At 38.6% G+C, this 17,944-nt stretch overlaps 1 protein-coding gene across 2 annotated transcripts in view; it reads left to right on the top strand.

Moving 5' to 3' along the window:
- The window catches only part of HACD1 (3-hydroxyacyl-CoA dehydratase 1), a 39,413-nt gene extending 31,125 nt beyond the window's left edge, over positions 1-8,288 (top strand). The window contains exons 6-7 of one of the 2 annotated variants that reach the window (XM_043967422.1): positions 103-281; positions 6,206-8,288. In XM_043967422.1, the coding sequence (XP_043823357.1) occupies positions 103-281; positions 6,206-6,288 (262 nt within the window). In that variant the 3' untranslated portion in view covers positions 6,289-8,288. Of the gene's footprint in view, positions 1-102; positions 282-2,757; positions 2,941-6,205 lie in introns of those variants that run through there. The other variant, XM_043967421.1, reaches the window with a different exon arrangement.
- Positions 8,289-17,944: the final 9,656 nt, after the last annotated feature.

The raw sequence follows: 17,944 nt of genomic DNA, 5'->3' as shown, positions 1-17,944 counted from the left end.
GGCAGGAGAGATGTTTTAAGTAGTTCTGCAACTATAAGAAATCACAAAAATTAAATTTGAATTATTTGTTAGGAAATAATTCTCTGTGTTTTTTTTCTGCAGATATAATTTTTTTATCATCTTGTATCCTGTTGGAGTTGTTGGTGAACTTCTTACTATTTATGCGGCCTTGCCCTATGTAAAGAAGACAGGAATGTTTTCATTAAGACTTCCTAATAAGTACAATGTTTCTTTTGACTATTATTATTTTCTTCTTCTAACTATGGCCTCCTACATACCATGTAAGTATGTGTTTACTATTATTTTGATTTAGGAGTAGGGATTTTTTTTTTCTACAATAGTTTAATTTTTGACAGTTTTTTTGTTTTTGTTTTTGTTTTTTTTTGGGCGGGGTAATGAGGGTTAAGTGACTTGCCCAGGGTCACACAGCTAGTAAGTGTCAAGTGTCCAAGGCTGGATTTGAACTCAGGTCCTCCTGAATCCAGGGCCGGTGTTTTATTCACTGTGCCACCAAACTGCCCCCTGATTTTTGGCATTGTTAACAATAATCTAGCTCAGTAGGTGCAAGACTGAAGTATATATTTATAGCTAAATATAGTAAAACTTCTTTTCTCTCTTTTTAAATCACATATGTGGCATGTTTGTCCATTGTTTATTTATTTATTTATTTATTTGTGAGGCAATTGGGGTTAAGTGACTTGCCCAGGGTCACACAGCTAGTAAGTGTTATATGTCTGAGGTCGGATTTGAACTCAGGTCCTCCTGACTCCAGGGATGGTGCTCTATCCACTGAGCCACCTAGCTGCCCCTGTCCATTGTTGTTTACGTGTTGTCTCCCTCATTCAACTATGAGATCCTCGAGGGCAGAGACTGTTTCTTCTTTTTGTTTTTGTATTTTTTGTCTTTATTTGTATCCCAATACTTAGCGTAGTGCCTAGCACACGTTGTTTTTCAGTTGTGGCCTACTCTTCATGACCCCATTTTGGGGTTTTCTTGACACACTGGAGGGCTTTGCCATTTCCTTCTCCAACTCATTTTACAGATGAGGAAACTGAGGCAAACAGGCCTAAATGACTTGTCCAGGGTCACATAGCTAGTGTCTCAGGCCAGATTTGAAGTCAGGAAGATGACTCCAGGCCTGACACTCTATCCATTGTGCCACTTAGTGCCCATAGATTGGGGCCAGGTTACCCAAATAATCCAATAAACATTTATTAAGCACTTGAGATTTTTTAATACTCCTAACAGTCTTAATTTATGGAGATTTCAGACTATCAGAAGCAATGACCGGTATATTAATTGTTGCATGTGTTCAGTCATTCAATCATGTTCCAATTCTCATAATTCCATTTGAGATTTTCTTGGCAGAGATACTGGAGTGGTTTGTCATTTCCTTCTCTAGCTCATTTTACATATAAGGAAATTTAGGAAAACAAGGCTAAGTGACTTGCCCAGGGTCACATAGCTAGTAAGTGTCTCAGGCCAGATTTGAAGTCAGAAAGACTCATCTTTCTAACTCCAAGTCCAGTGCTCTATACACTACACCACCTCACTGCCCTGCCTGATACATAGTCAGCACTTAATAAATACTTATTGACTGACTGAATTGAATAGTTTTTATTTATGATTTCTTGAAATATAGCTCTGGACGAACAGTCTTTGAAAAAGCCCATTGTGATTAAACCTAAATTACTCTGGCTTTCATTGATTGGTCAATAATACGTCCCAGCCCAACCTTTCTTTCTCATGTTTGGGTTTTGATGGTTCAGAGTGGTTGTAAATAGCAATTATTTCTGGCCAGAAACTCTGTGGGTCTTTCCCTCCTGGATTGATTCCTTAGTGATGGCAAATTAGACCATCTTTTGTCTCAATTCTTACCTATCCCTTAATCACCTGAAGGGCATTGTCTCAGACAAAATGAGACCTGGGAAAGACCTTAGCTTAAAAATGCCCACGCGTCCACTTCCTGCTGGGGCAATCTCCAATGATCTTGACTTACGTCCTGCCACTGCACTCAGGTCACTCGAGGAGAGAGGCTGATGACTTTCCACAGCTCTGCGCCACTGAAGCCAATTCACTCACAAGTCGCCTTGTGATGTCAGTGGTCCTCTTTGAGAACTAAGGACAAGCAACATTTACTGACTGACTTTGATGGTCTTGATTTTTCAATAATCACTAATTCTAGATGTGTGATGCTGAGGCGAGACTTCGTTAAGCAAGACTGACATTACTCTTACATTATTCTATAAAGAAAAACAGGGATGTGAAATGTATTAGTAGCATGCAGAACAAAAACTTAAAATTTTCTCTCTCGCTAAAACAGTACATTGTCCTGTGGAAATTTACCAATGGAGGAAACATTGATCCGTTTTGAAGCACTGAATGAGCTTTAATAATAAAGTTCATATGATGGTGTCATTTCTAAAAAAAAAAAAGAAAAGAAAAAGAAAAACAGGAAGGAATTGCAAGTAAATTAATATAGCTAGTGCTCTTAGGGGCAGGGAGGCTGCTAGTGACGAGTCATTAGTGACCAGATCCATGATTTGAAATTCCCCAGGTGATTTCTATTGGCATGTAGTCTATAATAGACAGTCTCGAGTTCTAGAGAGATAGTCTGGGACGCTGAGAGATTAAAAGATTTGGCCATAGTCACACAGTATGTGTCAAGATTTTAACTCACTTCCTTACAAGATCCTAGATTTTGAATGGAAGAGACCCTAAAGGTCATTTAGATCTACTACCCGTCTCATTCTACAGATGAGAAAAACGGAGGCCCAAAGAAGTTCCATGGCTTGCTTCCAATCACCCAGCAGCTCTGTCACACGCCAAATTGTCTGCTTCCAATTCCAGTGATCTCTCCTACTGTGCTGGTCCAGTCAATAAAAAATAGCCCTGAACGCCCCACACTTGGCAAAATCTTTGATGATGGCTCTTAGCCTAGTATATGCTAATATATATAATATATATGTATATGTATATGTGTGTATATATATGTATATACTATATATGTGTATATATATGTATTATATCATATATCACACATACACTTGAAAGTAATAAAAGTGCTTCTCTTTCCATAGTCTTATCATTTGTAATTTTATTGATCTTCACATTCCTTCTACCAGTTCAGAGAGCAGTCAATCCATGTTTTCTTTATATAGAATGATTTTTGTCCTTTTCCCAGCCATAAATTACTAATCCTATGATTTTTTCCATAAATCTCCCATAGAGGTTTTAGTTAATGTGCTGGAGGCTTTGATGGGTCTTTTAGTGTGTCATGATTACTAGCATAACACTTGGGTTATCTTCACTTTATCCCTCATTCTTGCTTATCCACTTTCTTTCTCTTTTCATCTGTGTTCTTGGTGATGTTTTTTATATCACTCCAAGAGATGGAAGGGATGTCCAAGATGATCTATTCCAACCCCCTCATTTTAAAGATGAAATTGAGACCCAGAGAGGTTTAAGGACTTGCCCAAAGGCACACAGGTAGCAAGTGATAGAGCTAGGATTAAACAAAGTTCCTCTGACACTAAATGTTTTCCCCTTATTCTAGATGTCTCTCTCCCCCTACCCTCTTTCTCCCAGAAGTCTCTGTCTTTCTCTCTTTTGGTCGCAAATGCCCATCTCCCTTTATATGTTAAAATATGGAATTTAAGTCTACATTATATAAGCACATATATGTTGTATATATATGTGTATGAAAAATAGGATACTGCCTAAAATGAGATTTCTTTGAAGAGGCAAACTGCATATACAATTACATACTGAAAAAGAACATTGAGTCCAAACACAAGCTTATGTGAGCCAGGTATGGGGTGGGGGGAGAATAGAGGCAATATTTAGACCAAATAGTTATTTCATTATAGTTAGTTTGAGTGTGTTTTCTTAACCTTCTCTTGGATTCTGGTATCCTAGACCATGAAGACAGTTCAAGTTGCTTTATCTTTGGCATATAATTTCTGTTTGGAGAGGTTTGAGAGGTTGTAGGGATTGGAGAAAATGTCTAGTCCACCATTTTGTTGCTTACACGCACCCAGAAAATCTCCATATTCATTGTATTTAATTAGCTATGGGTTGTTCTTATTGACTTTAATATCAAGTAAACCTCTTTGTTTCTTCCCCTTCTAAAAAAAATCTTAATAAAACATGTCATGGAAGCTTTTATTATCAAGGCATTATTGCTAAAAATGGTTCAATAGCACTGGACCAAGGATAGATCCACGGACATTCTACTAGAGACTCCCTTCTGAAGTGACATTGACACCTTTTTTTTTTTTTTTGGTGAGGCAATTGGAGTTAAGTGACTTGCCCAGGGTCACACAGCTAGTAAGTGTCCTGAGGCTGGATTTGAAACTCAGGTACTCCAGAATCCAGGCCCGGTGCTTATCCACTGCGCCATCTAGCTGCCGCCCCGACATGAACCTTTAATAGCTAGAATCTGGGTCTAACCATTTCCATTCACATGAATGAACTATCCAATGACCTACATGTCCCCATTTTTTTTCCTCAAGAAGAATCTGAGAAGCTTTGTCAGATTTGCTTTAAAAATAATTTGCTAGGCAAACGATACCTAATAACACTCTCTTGTTGTATCAACTCTAGTGATATTGAGAACCGGCCCTATTGAGAAGTGAGATAATGAGATTGGCCCCAGTGGAAAAATGAAGCTAGTCTTGCGTGGCCTATTCTTGATGAAGACATTCTATATTTTTTGATCACTGCTTCCATTTTAGTTGTTCATTACCCATCCCCTTAATAATGAATTTTAGAATTTAGCCAGGAATCAAAGTCAAGCTTTTTGGCTTATAATTTACAGTCTCCATTAGCTTTACTGTTAAAAAAATCAAGACAATATCTAACTCGACCTGGCTTACACAGCTGGTAAGTATCTGAAGATTTTCAACTCTGATCTTCCTTACTCCAAGACCCACTCAACCCACTGTGCTACCTACCTTTACCATGTTTCATCATAAGACAATAAAGCATTGGCCTACTTTGAATTCTGAAATGTCAAATTTTCTGATAACAAAGCTGATTCACAACTCTGGGTTGTATGTTTAAAAAGAGTTGCCCTCCTTATTTTCTATAACTGTACCTTGGCACCATTGTGCTATATCAGAATGAAACAACGGTGAAATTATTCAAGATCTCTTTTTTCCCATCAATAGCAAAAATCCCAATCCAAAACGTTTCCAGATTCTTTCTTGGCACCTCCAATGAGGCAAGAAAAGGAAATCCCCAGGAAGATTACATTTTAATGGAGAGAAAGAGAGAAGTGGGAACTTTTCTAAACATTTCATGTGGTTTCTGGAAATGTTTTATTTGTCTAAAATCATTCAGGCAACTTCAGAAATCTGGAAAGTCTAAGCATTTTGGTCATTCTAAAGGGCTCCAGTTGCATGAGAATGAACTTTACAAGGGTATTACACTTTAGTATGAAGTAGCACTTGGGATACTTACTTATATGGACCACATATGTTGTTAAGAACAGACCAACCTTACTTGTAGCCAAAGAACTTGAAACTCTTAGTTCCCCTTGAGCTAAGCATTTTCAAGGTGGTGCAGTGAGTTCTGAATATGGAAACAGAGGATCTGGGTTCAAATCTCAGCTCTGCCACTTATCTGTGCCACTTTGGACAAATTACTTAAATCTCATCTATAAAAATAAAGAGGTTGGCCTGAATGCATTAGCATTCACTGTTTTGTTCCGATACATACACATATTTATACACTTATACACATGCATGTATATACATATGTAAATGCATGTATATGTGTGTATACACACAGATACACATACATACACATGCATTTTTAAAAATTTGTATCCTTAGTGTGAAACACAGTATCTGGCACATAATAGGTGCTTAATAAATTAACCTGTCTGCCTCAGTTTTGTCATCTGTAAAATTGGGATAATATCAACAACTTCCTGGGGTGGTTATGAGGTCAAGATAAAATGTTATTGGTAAAGTGTTTTACAAGCCTTAAAATGCTATATTCGTGCCATTTGTTACACAAAACAGGACTATATATCTTGTACACATTTTCTGTGTGCACATGAATATATACATATGTTTGTATGCATAGCTATTCATTTGCTCTCAGTCTTTGTTTCAATAGGTAACTATTTGCATAATTATAGTGTCATTAACTTGAAGCATTATCAGATTTTTCCTTGTTTTCTCTCTTTTCAATCAAGTGTTCCCACAACTCTATTTTCACATGCTGCGGCAAAGGAGAAAGGTGCTTCATGGAGAGGTGTTTGTGGAAAAAGATGATTAAATATCCCTATGAGGAAGGTGCTTTTTCAGAATAAGGATTTTACAAAAACTCTTTGATCCTCATCCTTCTCCACATTTAATAACAAGAATAAACAACATCTTGAAATACCCTGGATTGTATTATTGCCTAAATGTTAACTTGAGACTTCATATTTACCATTTTTTACCTCAAATTATGCCATGCTCTTTTTAAAGGCAATGAGTTTATGCAAATATCAACCATAAAATGTTAAATTGATTTTTATTATTAAATACCTAATAGGCATCAGGAGTCATTAGACGTTAATGTAATATGCATCAAATAGGAACGTTCCTTTTTAAAAAAAAAGTCCTCGGTCATCTTACTAATGTGTTTTCCTTGAAAAAATGCTTAGTCTTCACAAATCAATGTTAATAAATTAGTTTAGTGGCTTAATATTATAGGAGTGGGAGTGAGTGCCATTCAAGTGACATTTGTCAACTCAAGTAAATCCAAGATCATAATTGCTTTAATAATGTATTGATATTTCTCTAACTCAATTTGTCCATCTCTGAAATAAAGTATATGATCTGTGGTGGCACAGGAGAGACATATACTATTTTCTACAGTAGGACTTCTTTGTGGGTCTAGGGAACTCCTGGATGAAGATTACCAATTACCAATTACCAATGAAGTTTTGAAACTATTTTGACACTTTTAATCTTAGAGAGTTTCCTGGGTACTGAACAGTTAACTGACAAATCCAGGCCTTCCTGGCTGTGAGAGGGACTCTGTTTTGTAAAGGTATAAACAAAAATGATAAGTGGTCATTGACTTGCTTATATTGAGGGGTCCTATGTAAAGGGAGGGCCAGGCATTTGTGTTAGCTAAGGTTTGACACTTTGGTTCCCCTGAATTTGAAAGTGGTGCCCACTGGATGTTTCTGTCCACTGGAGGTTTTAGGCCTTGACTTTAACTCATGTGCCTTGAAGCATCAAAATAAATGCCTACCTGCCAGGTGATGTGAAACTCTCTGCAATTAAAGAGTATGTGTGTTTTAAATATGATATTGATAAGTGCTTCCCCTTTGTCCCCAGTCACTTTGCATTGCCAGGCAGCTGCCTACCCTGTACCTTGTCAGTTCTACCCCTAATCATGGCTTTAGATTTATGTGGTCTTTAGTCTTTAAGCTGTTGCTATCACTTTCTGGAAAAAAAAATATGTTTATTTGGATACCCCTGAATAACTTTTCTATCCCTACCCCCAAAGTTAGATTAGAACTTTTTACTTGTCTGATACTTTTTTCTCCTGTTTCTCAGGAATTAAAAGAGTTAAAAAAAAAAGTAAAAATAAGTGCATACTTCCATAATAGAACCTTGTTATAATTCTATTATCAGTTGCTATACCATAGTGCCTCTTTTAAGGAAGAAGCACTTTGTAACAAGGTCTTTTGGATACATAACTAAACTCTCTTTAAGAAAGACCTTTCCCATCTTATTCCAAATTCTTCTCTGTATCAATAGCTGTAATTTACATGTCTATTAGATAATTTTTTAAAAAATTATTTTAATTTTTAAGGTGACCCTCCTAAGGTTTTTTTGTTTTTGTTTTGTTTTTTTTAGTGAGGCAATTGGGGTTAAGTGACTTGCCCAGGGTCACACAGCTAGTAATTGTTAAACTCAGGTACTCCTGACTCCAGGGCCAGTGCTCTATCCACTGCGCCACCTAGCTGCCCCAACCCTCCTAAGTTTTTGATTGATATTGATTCCCTCTCATAATAAAGTGATTTGGGCAACTGTTTGACCTAATTTAGAGAGATTCTCATATGACTCTGGGGGAGGAACCCTACAGTCATGGATTAAAGTTTGGTTTTCAACATACTGTATTGTTTACATTTACAGTCAATAGATGTAATCTTATTTTTCAATTTTTTTTGTTTCATCTTATAGACCGTCTTTCAAAATTCTGCAATGTATTAGGGATGTTGGTATTTCAAAAGCTTTTTTTTTGCCAATCTTTTATCTTTTAAAACAAGTTGATGATCAAAGGTGCTATCATTTCACTTATTAAACTGTCTTTTATTGTTTTATACAGCTGAATGGCCTAATGTGTGATGTTATTGGGTTACTTATTTACAAGATATGCATACTATATACATAAAGACTTCCAGTCACTTTTTTCACCCTGAGAAAATCTACATTGTACATTATAGATATTTTCAGTTTCATATACAATTCTCTTTATGTGCTACTATGTATATGGTGTAAAGAAATTCGCTAGGTTAATCAACTCCAGCAGGCTCGCCAAAACTGTAGGGACCAATTTTTAATTGGGGAGTGTTAGCTAGGTGGCTCGCCGCAATATTGGGGGAAAGGAGACCGGCAGCCTCCCTCAAAACAGAGCAGGATTTATTTAACAAGAACAAACTTAAAAACTACAAACAGGATCAGTAGGAAAGGGAATAAAATGGGGAAAGGGAAATTATACAACCTGAATACCACCACCACCCAGGAATCAGCTGAGAACACACAGCAGCATCCTGTCACCTTCCGGCTTCATGCTAGAATGGCGGAAAATATCCCTTCTTCCCAGCAGACCCCAGACTGACCACACACAGCCCCCAGCCAATTGGCTGGCCACTCTGACAGTCACATGACTGCCCTCACTAGGCTTTCAATCATAATTTTGCCAGGCCCATGTAGGCATCAGCAAGTGGTGATGATGGGCAACAGCCAGAACCAATGGGTGGAGCACCGTGCAGTTTGCAGATCCCAGGCTAGTGAGTGCGCTGAGGTTTTTTTTTTTTTTTAATTCTAGCCAAAAGATGGGGTCATAAAAACCTCAAATAACAATTCTTTACATTGTATAATTTCCCTTTCCCCATTTTATTCCTTTTTCCTTGATCCTGCTGATCCTGTTTGTGTTTTTTTTTTAAGTTTGTTCTTATTAAATAAATCCTTCTCTGTTTTGAGGGAGGCTGCCGGTCTCCTTCCTTGCCCCAATATTGCAGCGAGCCACCTAGCTAATACTCCCCAATTAAAAATTGGTCCCTATAGTTTTGGCAAGCCAGCTAGGAGTTGATTAATCTAGCGAATTTCTTTACAATGGAAATGTTCATTTTACATGATGTTTAAGGTCATATTTTAAGAAAAAAAAGAAACTCCATAATGGTTCAATCCAATTAACATTTATTAAGCATCTGCCATGTGTCAGGCACTGTGCTTAGTGCTAGATACAAATAAGAAAAAGAAAGCCAATCCCTTCCCTCAAAGTTCTTATATTCTATACACAAAAGGAAACTGAAAAGAAAGGGGGTATGATGTTCTCTTGAGTCAAAACCTAGCAGAGCTACTGGTGGAAAATGGAGAATTACCTGGAAAGTTCTGATACCAGCCCTCTTTGGGGAGGAGTTGAGTGCTCCATCTTCCAGCCCTCCAATCAGAAGGGAGAAGCCAAAGGGAGTTGAGAAGGTGTTGAGTATCAAAAAACTGAGTCAAACAGCATCATGATGAGATTTCTTCCTATGTGGGCCTTGATGTTTCATGGAATCCAAACCATAGGAAAAATTTTCAGGAGAAAGTTTTCCCACAAAGTAGCCTAGAATAAATAAAAACTAGAAAATACATTTTATTTGATATCTTAAAAAAAGAAAAGCAATTTAAATCACAACCTTAGGAACAATTTTCAATAGTTCAACTTGTCATTTTTTCTCTGAAATATTTAGGCAGCTGCCATTGATAGAAGCTGTGATTGATATTTAAAAAATTGTCATTGCATGAGCATAATGACCATATACTTAAGTTTTAGAGAATTGTTCAATTTTCCCTATTTTTTGTATTTTACATTTATAGCTCTCTTCTTCTGTGTTATAGTCTTGAGTCCTACTTTTTTCATCATCTCTAGCCCTGGGAGATTGGTACTTCTCTAAGAATTCTACAGGGCCCAGGGAAGGGGGTGTAGTTTTTAGTACTAAAGCTCATGAACTCCCACTAGTGTGTTTCTCCCATTGATGTCAATTGGTAATATTTATTCACCTAGTCTTAGGTTTTAAGAACAAGTATTTATAAAGTTGTATGGTAAGAGCAATTGGTATAAAACACTTCTCCAGACTGGGCACATACTCTCTCCCTTATGTATGCAGTGAGTCCAGTGGAAAGCGTGTTCAAAGTTAAAGCCTATGATGTGGCAAACAAAAGTAACTTATAGCCCCTGGAAGTCTTTTTCTCCCCTCTGTAGGGGCTTCATGAAGTTCTCTTTGGTGCAGCATTCTCCCAGGTTCTTGGTGGAATCCTGAAGCCACCTTTCCTCAGGGGACTTAGTTTATCTTTAGTATATAATGTATACACAGCAATCAGTGGCATACTGCTTAGATACAATGAGAAGTCCACAATCTTCTGACGTTTTGAAGTTCACAAGGTCACCCTCTGGTCAAGAAGTGGGGAAGAGTAGACAAAAGTTCTCTTCCCCAAGTGATTCCCTCTCAGGGTCTTTGCTGGACTACCATAATTTCTTGGCTGGCCAGACAAGAGAATATCACTTTTCAACAGGTTTGCCCTTTTTTTTTTTTTTTACAAGACTCATAGAGTATGACTAAGTCTCTTTAGCCAATCTAGACACTCATGTGCATGCCATTTCATTCCGATGGCTTTCATTTTTTCCAAAATGATCAGAGACTTCTTGCATCTATTTTAATTCCCTTGATTAACTGATTAAGTCATTGGAAGTGTTCTTAGAGATAAAGGTATCGAGTATATGGGGTGTTCAAGAGGACTAACATTTCTGGTATGAGGGCTGATGAGGGATATGAGCCCTTTTCAGGACTGCTCATTCACTTTTGGTATCTACTTGGTACTCAACGCTTACCTGGGGATCCAAAAAGCTGTAGCATGTGCAGTGGCTTCATAAACCATCCCGACAGATGGGTTAACCCAGGTTGAGGGTAATCAACCTGCCTCAAACCAGTTAAGGGTATATCTACCCCAAGCATGTGGAAATTTCCCTCAGCAGAATGGGCAGATGTGAACAATTTGTTCCAACAGCCATGAAGGGAGCAGTGGAGCATTTAGAGCTTGGTCAGACATCAGAGATGGCAATCCACTATACCTAGAGCCATTGACATCTTGGTTTTTGTCTAGCCACTGGACTTGGAGGACTCTAGAGGAGAGAGTGAGGCTGACAACTCTGTGCTATTCTGCTTCACTTACATCCAATTCACACACAAGTTAAGACATCACTCTGAGATGTCATTGGTCCTTTTGGAAAATGAAGGACAAATGGCAGCGATAATCAGGCCATTACATCTTGTTAGTTCAATTTGGGTGGAGATGATTGATTGATCTATTGACCCTCTGTGGACCTATTTAGCCCTCTGTGGAAAAGAAGCTAGAGCAATTTAATCAATTTATTTTTTGTGGGTCAATGAAGGTTAAGTGACTTGCCCAGGGTCACACAGATAGTAAGTGTCAAGTGTCTGAGATTGGATTTGAATTCATGTCCTCCTGAATCCAGAGCAGGTGCTTTATCCACTGCACCACCTAGCTTCCCTGAGCAATTTAATTATAAAGCAGAGAATATTTAGAACAACTTGGTGATCTTCTTCCTTTTTCCTCTTTTGGTTTTCTCCCTGAACATCATGCAGCATTTCTTTCAACTGGCACGTCAGGAGTTAAATATAATGTCCTCAAATGGAACTTGAACTCAATTCCACAAAGCCAGGCATGCAGAAACACCTAGCTGCTCAACTACTTTAAGCTTCATTTGATTACATTCTAATGATACCTACTATATATTTATTTATGTATTATGTGTAGTCCTCTGTACTATAGACTTCATAGTTTTTTGGGATTCTAATGCTTTGTAAATCCTAAAGAGCTAGACAAATGTGAGCTATTATATAAATAGCCTGATGTTATTATCTCAAATGATATGCAAAAAATCCTTTTTTTTTTCATTTCATGTGGTCCAAGTTGATATTCACATAGTGATATCCCTGACAGTGTGATTTTTTTAAAAGGATCTACAAAAATAAATATAAAAAGGATTTTGATTAGCATTCCACACATGTTTTCCATATTTGACATCTGCCCTTATCTGTTACAGGGCTTTGGGATTTAAAGGCCTACATAATGTTTAAAGCAACAGACCTTTATGATGGCATTTTTAACTCAAACAAAGGAATGCCCAGAGATTAAAATGAGATGTCTGGGTAGTGGGGGGCAGGAGAGCACAAGTAAAGATGCCAATAGGAGAATCAGAAAACCTTAGTTACGATGTTCTTTTGGGTATGGTAGAGAGGACAAGGAGACGTCAGCAATGGTCTTGTGAGAGGCTACATGACACATCCATATTCTGCCAAGTTCTCATCTCTTCCTGATGGAAGAGGTGCATAGGTCCTTGGTCTCCTCCACATCAGGTCAGTTTGGTGATTCAGATAAAAACCACGAATTTTATGGGAAGGGGGCATGTTTGGGGCTGGGGTTGACTCCACCATTCTTCTAATCATTTAGGCCCGGTATCGGAACAATATAAGGCACTTGTGGGTTGTGGGATAGTGAACACAAAGAGGACTTAGCCATAGCAGGGGAAGGACACTCAACAAAGTAGGCGTCTAGGACATTTGAGTTCTGCCCCCTGAATCACCCGTCACAATCCACCAACCAAGCATCAAAGTGCCCCTGGAGACCCCGTGATAAGGAAATGATGTCAGCAATTCAAAACTTTAGTTCCCTGAGCCAACCAAGTTTCATCCAAGGTCTCGATACCTATTAAAGAAAAAACTAGACTAACTTGAAGGGAGGAGGGAAGGAGGGGTTGGGATTATTGTTCCTATCACAGCACCCTATTCTTGATTAAATTCATCTGAAATAGGGGCAGCTAGGTGGCGCAGTGGATAGAGCACCGGCCTTGGAGTCAGGAGGACCTGAGTTCAAATCTGACCTCAGACACTTAACACTTACTAGCTGTGTGACCCTGGGCAAGTCACTTAACCCCAATTGCCTTACTAAAAAAAATCATCTGAAATACATTTCATTTAAGATGTCAGAGGTAGGCAGATATTAGGGAAGGTCCTAAGTAGGGATGTTTCTAATATGCGGTAAGGAAGTTTCCAGACAGAGATGGGTACACGTATTAGGCAGGATGAGAGGATCAAGTCCAGAGCAGAGACAGCCTAGGGAAAGTATTCAAAAAAGGCAAAAAGAAAAAAAAAGCCCAGAGAAGATTTTTAGACTATCATACTTCACCCCTCAACAGGCTGGCTCGAATTGGTACCCCCTTCTCATGGCAACAGGGTTGAGTTCAATTTAATTATGCAAATAAATACTACCATCAGGATGAGTCCTACCACACAAATATGGCATTCTTGGGGTAATAGTTCAAACACCATAGCTGAGATGCTCTGAGTCAGCACAGAGGGGAGGAATGGGGAAAAATACCTTTAGAAGAAGTGTTTTGGGTAATCTAATTAATCTCTCCATTCCTCTGTAATTAATACATATTATCAGAGAAACTTAACTATAAAAGGGACTTTGATTTGAAAAATGACCATGTAGGGGTCCTTACAGTCACCCAGACAGTTAGAGATTTCTTTAGATTAACCTAAGTGGAGGTGATGTCATTTCCCTACATCTAATGTTGCATTTGGGTAAAATTTGAGAATTATCTATCCACAAAGTATAACTAGATAAGTGGCATTGCAGACAGACTTATGGTCAACCAAGTGGGAGCTGTTCTTAGGAAGGAAAACAGGGAGAAATCTTCAGAAAAGTCTAGCCATCAACTCTAGGAGGCCACTTTTCTAATTTAGCTCACTGCTCCCACCTAACCACAGTGCACCAATTCTTCAGTTATAGGTGCTACGTGGAAGTCATTTGTTCACAGTAGTCCATTAACCACCTCTCTCTGTGAATTGTTGATTCATCAATGTGCCCACATTTTCAACAGCTTTGTATTATAATTTGTGAAAGTTCACCAGAATAGAACATATGGGAAAAACAAAATCAGAAACAAACTCTCTGCAGCAATATCATACAGCTAGTTAACTATTTCCATCCTCACATCAATATTAGCAAGTATCTCACTGGCAGCAGCAGACAAGTAAGAGAGGGCTTTGTTTTTTTGTTTTTGTTTTTTTAATAAAAGTATTTTATTTTTTCCAGTTACATGTAGAGATAGTTTTCAAAATTGGGGGGTTTTTTTGCTTCTTTTGTTTTATTTTAATTTTAACTTTTTGGGGGGGCTGGGCAATGAGGGTTAAGTGACTTGCCCAGGGTCACACAGCTAGTAAGTGTCAAGTGTCTGAGGTCAAATTTGAACGCAGGTCCTCCTGAATCCAGGGTCAGTGCTTTATGCACTGCGCCATCTAGCTGCCCCTCAACATTTGTTTTTTTAAGATTTCTGATTTCAAATTTTTCTCCCTCCCTTCCCTCCCTCCTCCCACCTTCCCCTAGACAGCAGGTAATCTGATATAGGTTATATATATGTGTGTGTGTGTGTGTGTGTGTGTGTGTGTGTATAAAATAACATTCAACATATTTTTGCATTAGTCATGTTATAAGAGAAGAATCAGAGCAAAAAGGAAAAACCTCAAAAAAGAAAAACAATAGCACCCAAAACAAAAGAAATAGTATGGTTCAATCAGCATCTATATTCCACAGTTCTTTTTTTTTTCTGGATTTGGAGAGCCTTTTCCATCATGACTTCTTTGGAACTTTCTTGTAGCATTGTATTGGTGAGAAGAATCTAGTATATCACAGTTGATCAACTCTGGTTCTGTTCATCTCACTCATCATCAGTTCATGCAAGTCCTTCCAGGTTTCTCTGAACTCCTCCTGCTCATTGTTTCTTACAGCACAATAGAATTCCATTACATTCATATACCACAACTTGTTCAGCCATTCCCCAATTGATGGGCAGCCCATCAATTTCCAATTCTTTGCCACCACAAAAAGAACAGCTATAAATATTTTCTATCCTTCCACTGTGGTTCTGGAACTCCATTCTACTGTGGACAAATTGCCCTTCATGTTGGATCTCTTCTCTTTGTTTTTAAATTGCTTCCTAACCTGGCCCCAACCTATCTTTCTAAACTAATGTATGAGTTGCTCTTCTCCCTGAACTCAATGATCCAACCAAACCAACCTTCTTGCTGTTCCTCACCCTTGACTCTGCATGTCCCACCTCCATGCCTTTGCATTGTCTGTCTTTAATACATGGAATGAACTTCCTCCTCAAACCCATCTCTTAGACTCTCTTGTTTCCTTCTGAACTCTGCCCAAGTGGCATCTTCTACAATTCAGAAGTTCTTCATTGTGTGTGTGTGTGTGTGTGTGTGTGTGTGTGTGTGTATACCTTTTTGGCAGTGTGATGATGCCTATAGAGACCCAATAAAATACAGGATTACAAAGGAAACCAGCTATATTAAAAGCAGTTATCAACGACTTAAAAAAATAACTTCATGGACCTGAAGTTCATGATCCCTAACCTAAATCTACATGAAGTCTTTCCTGATCTGCCCCACCCCCTCACCCCCACAATGGTTTAAACAAAATAATAACACTGATCTAACCTAGAATGGTTGTTATGTCTTTGCCAATTTCTTTGGATATATTGTGACAGCGCTGAATAATAGCCCCAATCCTGAATAAAAATAATGTAAACTGGAATTTTAAACCATTTATATACCCTAAAATATATGTGTGTCTCTAATCCCTCTCCTGAGCTCTAGGATCACATCACAATCTGGCCACCAGAGGGAGCAGGTGCCATGGATAAAGCACTTGAGCTGGAGCCGGAACGCTGGCTACAATCCTCCTCCTGCTGATTACTACCTGTGTGAGATAGGACAAGTGACTAAAACTCTCTGAGGGTCTCTGAGCCTCAGTTTCCTCATCTTTAAAAGAGGAGGTGGGGACTGGATCAGAGTCAGCACGTGCTAGCATTCCCTCTGAGTGTTGCCAGAAACAGAAGAATATGTGATTAGGAAATATGAAACAAAATAAAATAAAACAAATATAACATTGCATTTGAAAATGAAGTCAATAGGCTGCCCACAGGAATCCTCATGTAGGGAATGGTGGCCGCCGTTTCTGTTTGAGTTTGACATCATTGGACCAGCTAACCATTGAAGGTCCCTCTTCCAGCTCTAAGTCTTTGATTCGATAGTCTCCAACTGGATAGCCCAACTGGATATCCCATAAGTTCTCAAGCTCAACATGTCAAAACATCCCTCCTAAACAAACCCTTCTCCCAAACTTCCCTATTTCTTTTTTAAATATGTTTTTAATTAAATTATTTTTATTTATTTATCTATCTATCTATTTTTTTTTTATTTTTTGGGTGAGGCAATTGGGGTTAAGTGACTTGCCCAGGGTCACACAGCTAGTAATTGTTGTGTCTGAGGCCAGATTTGAACTCAGGTCCTCCTGAATCCAGGGCTGGTGCTCTATCCACTGCACCACCTAGCTGCCCCTACTTCCCTATTTCTTTTGAGGGCTTCACCATCTTTCTAGGCATTCAGGTTCATAACCACAGTTTCATACATGATTCTGATTCCTTTTCCCTCATCTCTCTCTGCCATATTGAATCAGTTGTCAAGTCTTATAAATTCTACCTCACAACACATCTTACAACCCTTCCTTCTTTCTACTCACATGGCTAGCACCCTAGTTCAGCCCCTTGTCACTCTTTGCCTGGACTGTTACAATAGACTTCTTATGCCCTCTCACCTCTCTATCTCGGAAGCATCTATACAGCACTTTAAGCTTTGCAAACCACCTTACAAATAATTCAGTTTATCCTTACAACAACCCTAGGACGTAGGTGCTATTATCAGCATTTTACAGATGAGAAAAGCAAAGCAAAGGTTAAGTGATTTGCCCAGGGTCACACAGTTAATAAGTGTCTGAGATTGGAGTGAAACTAACGTCTTCCTGTCTTCAGGTCTTGAACTCCATCCAGCTGCCAAAAAAATCTTCCTAAAACACAAGCTGACTGTATTTCCCTCTTCCTCAAGAATCTTCCTTGACTCTCAATTGCCTCTATGATAAAAGCTCCTCAGTTTAACAGTTAAAGACCCACACAATCTGATTCTAGCCCAGAGGTTCTTAACCTGGGATGCCTATACTTGTTATCATAGGTGGATAGATAGATGTGTGGATGAAAGAGATAACTACATTTCAGTATTATTGGTTTCCTAAATACCCCATGTGTTTTATGCATTTAAAATACATTATCTTGAAAAGGGGTCCACAGGCTGCTCTTCCCTGAAGTCAGCATTCTCTTACTAGCCTAATGCCTTTGACTGTCATGCCTGGAATGGTCTCCTTTTTGTCTTTGCCTTTTAGAACCCCCATCTTTCTTCAGTGTTCCCATGTAAATCCTTTCCATCCCTACTTGATTGTATTCACCCCTTCTTCAAGTAGCCATGATATATTTATGTGTTTCCATATGGCATTGCTTAAGTAGAATAAAAGTTCCTTGAGGATAAGAAATCAATGAGAATTGCTGAGATCACCAAAAGAAGACAAGGTCCAGGACAGAACCCCGGGGTACACTTGTGCAGAGGGGCCATACCATGAATGATGATCCTGCAAAGAAGACTGAAAAGGATGGGTCCAATCCAGGTTGAAAGAGAACCATGACAGAGCAGCATCATGGAAACACAGGAGGAAGAGAGTAACTTGAAGGAACGTTGGTCAAA

The sequence above is a fragment of the Dromiciops gliroides genome, chromosome 5, assembly GCF_019393635.1.
Source record: "Dromiciops gliroides isolate mDroGli1 chromosome 5, mDroGli1.pri, whole genome shotgun sequence".
Taxonomy (NCBI): Eukaryota; Metazoa; Chordata; class Mammalia; order Microbiotheria; family Microbiotheriidae; genus Dromiciops; species Dromiciops gliroides.
This window is presented reverse-complemented; position numbering and strand designations above follow the sequence as displayed.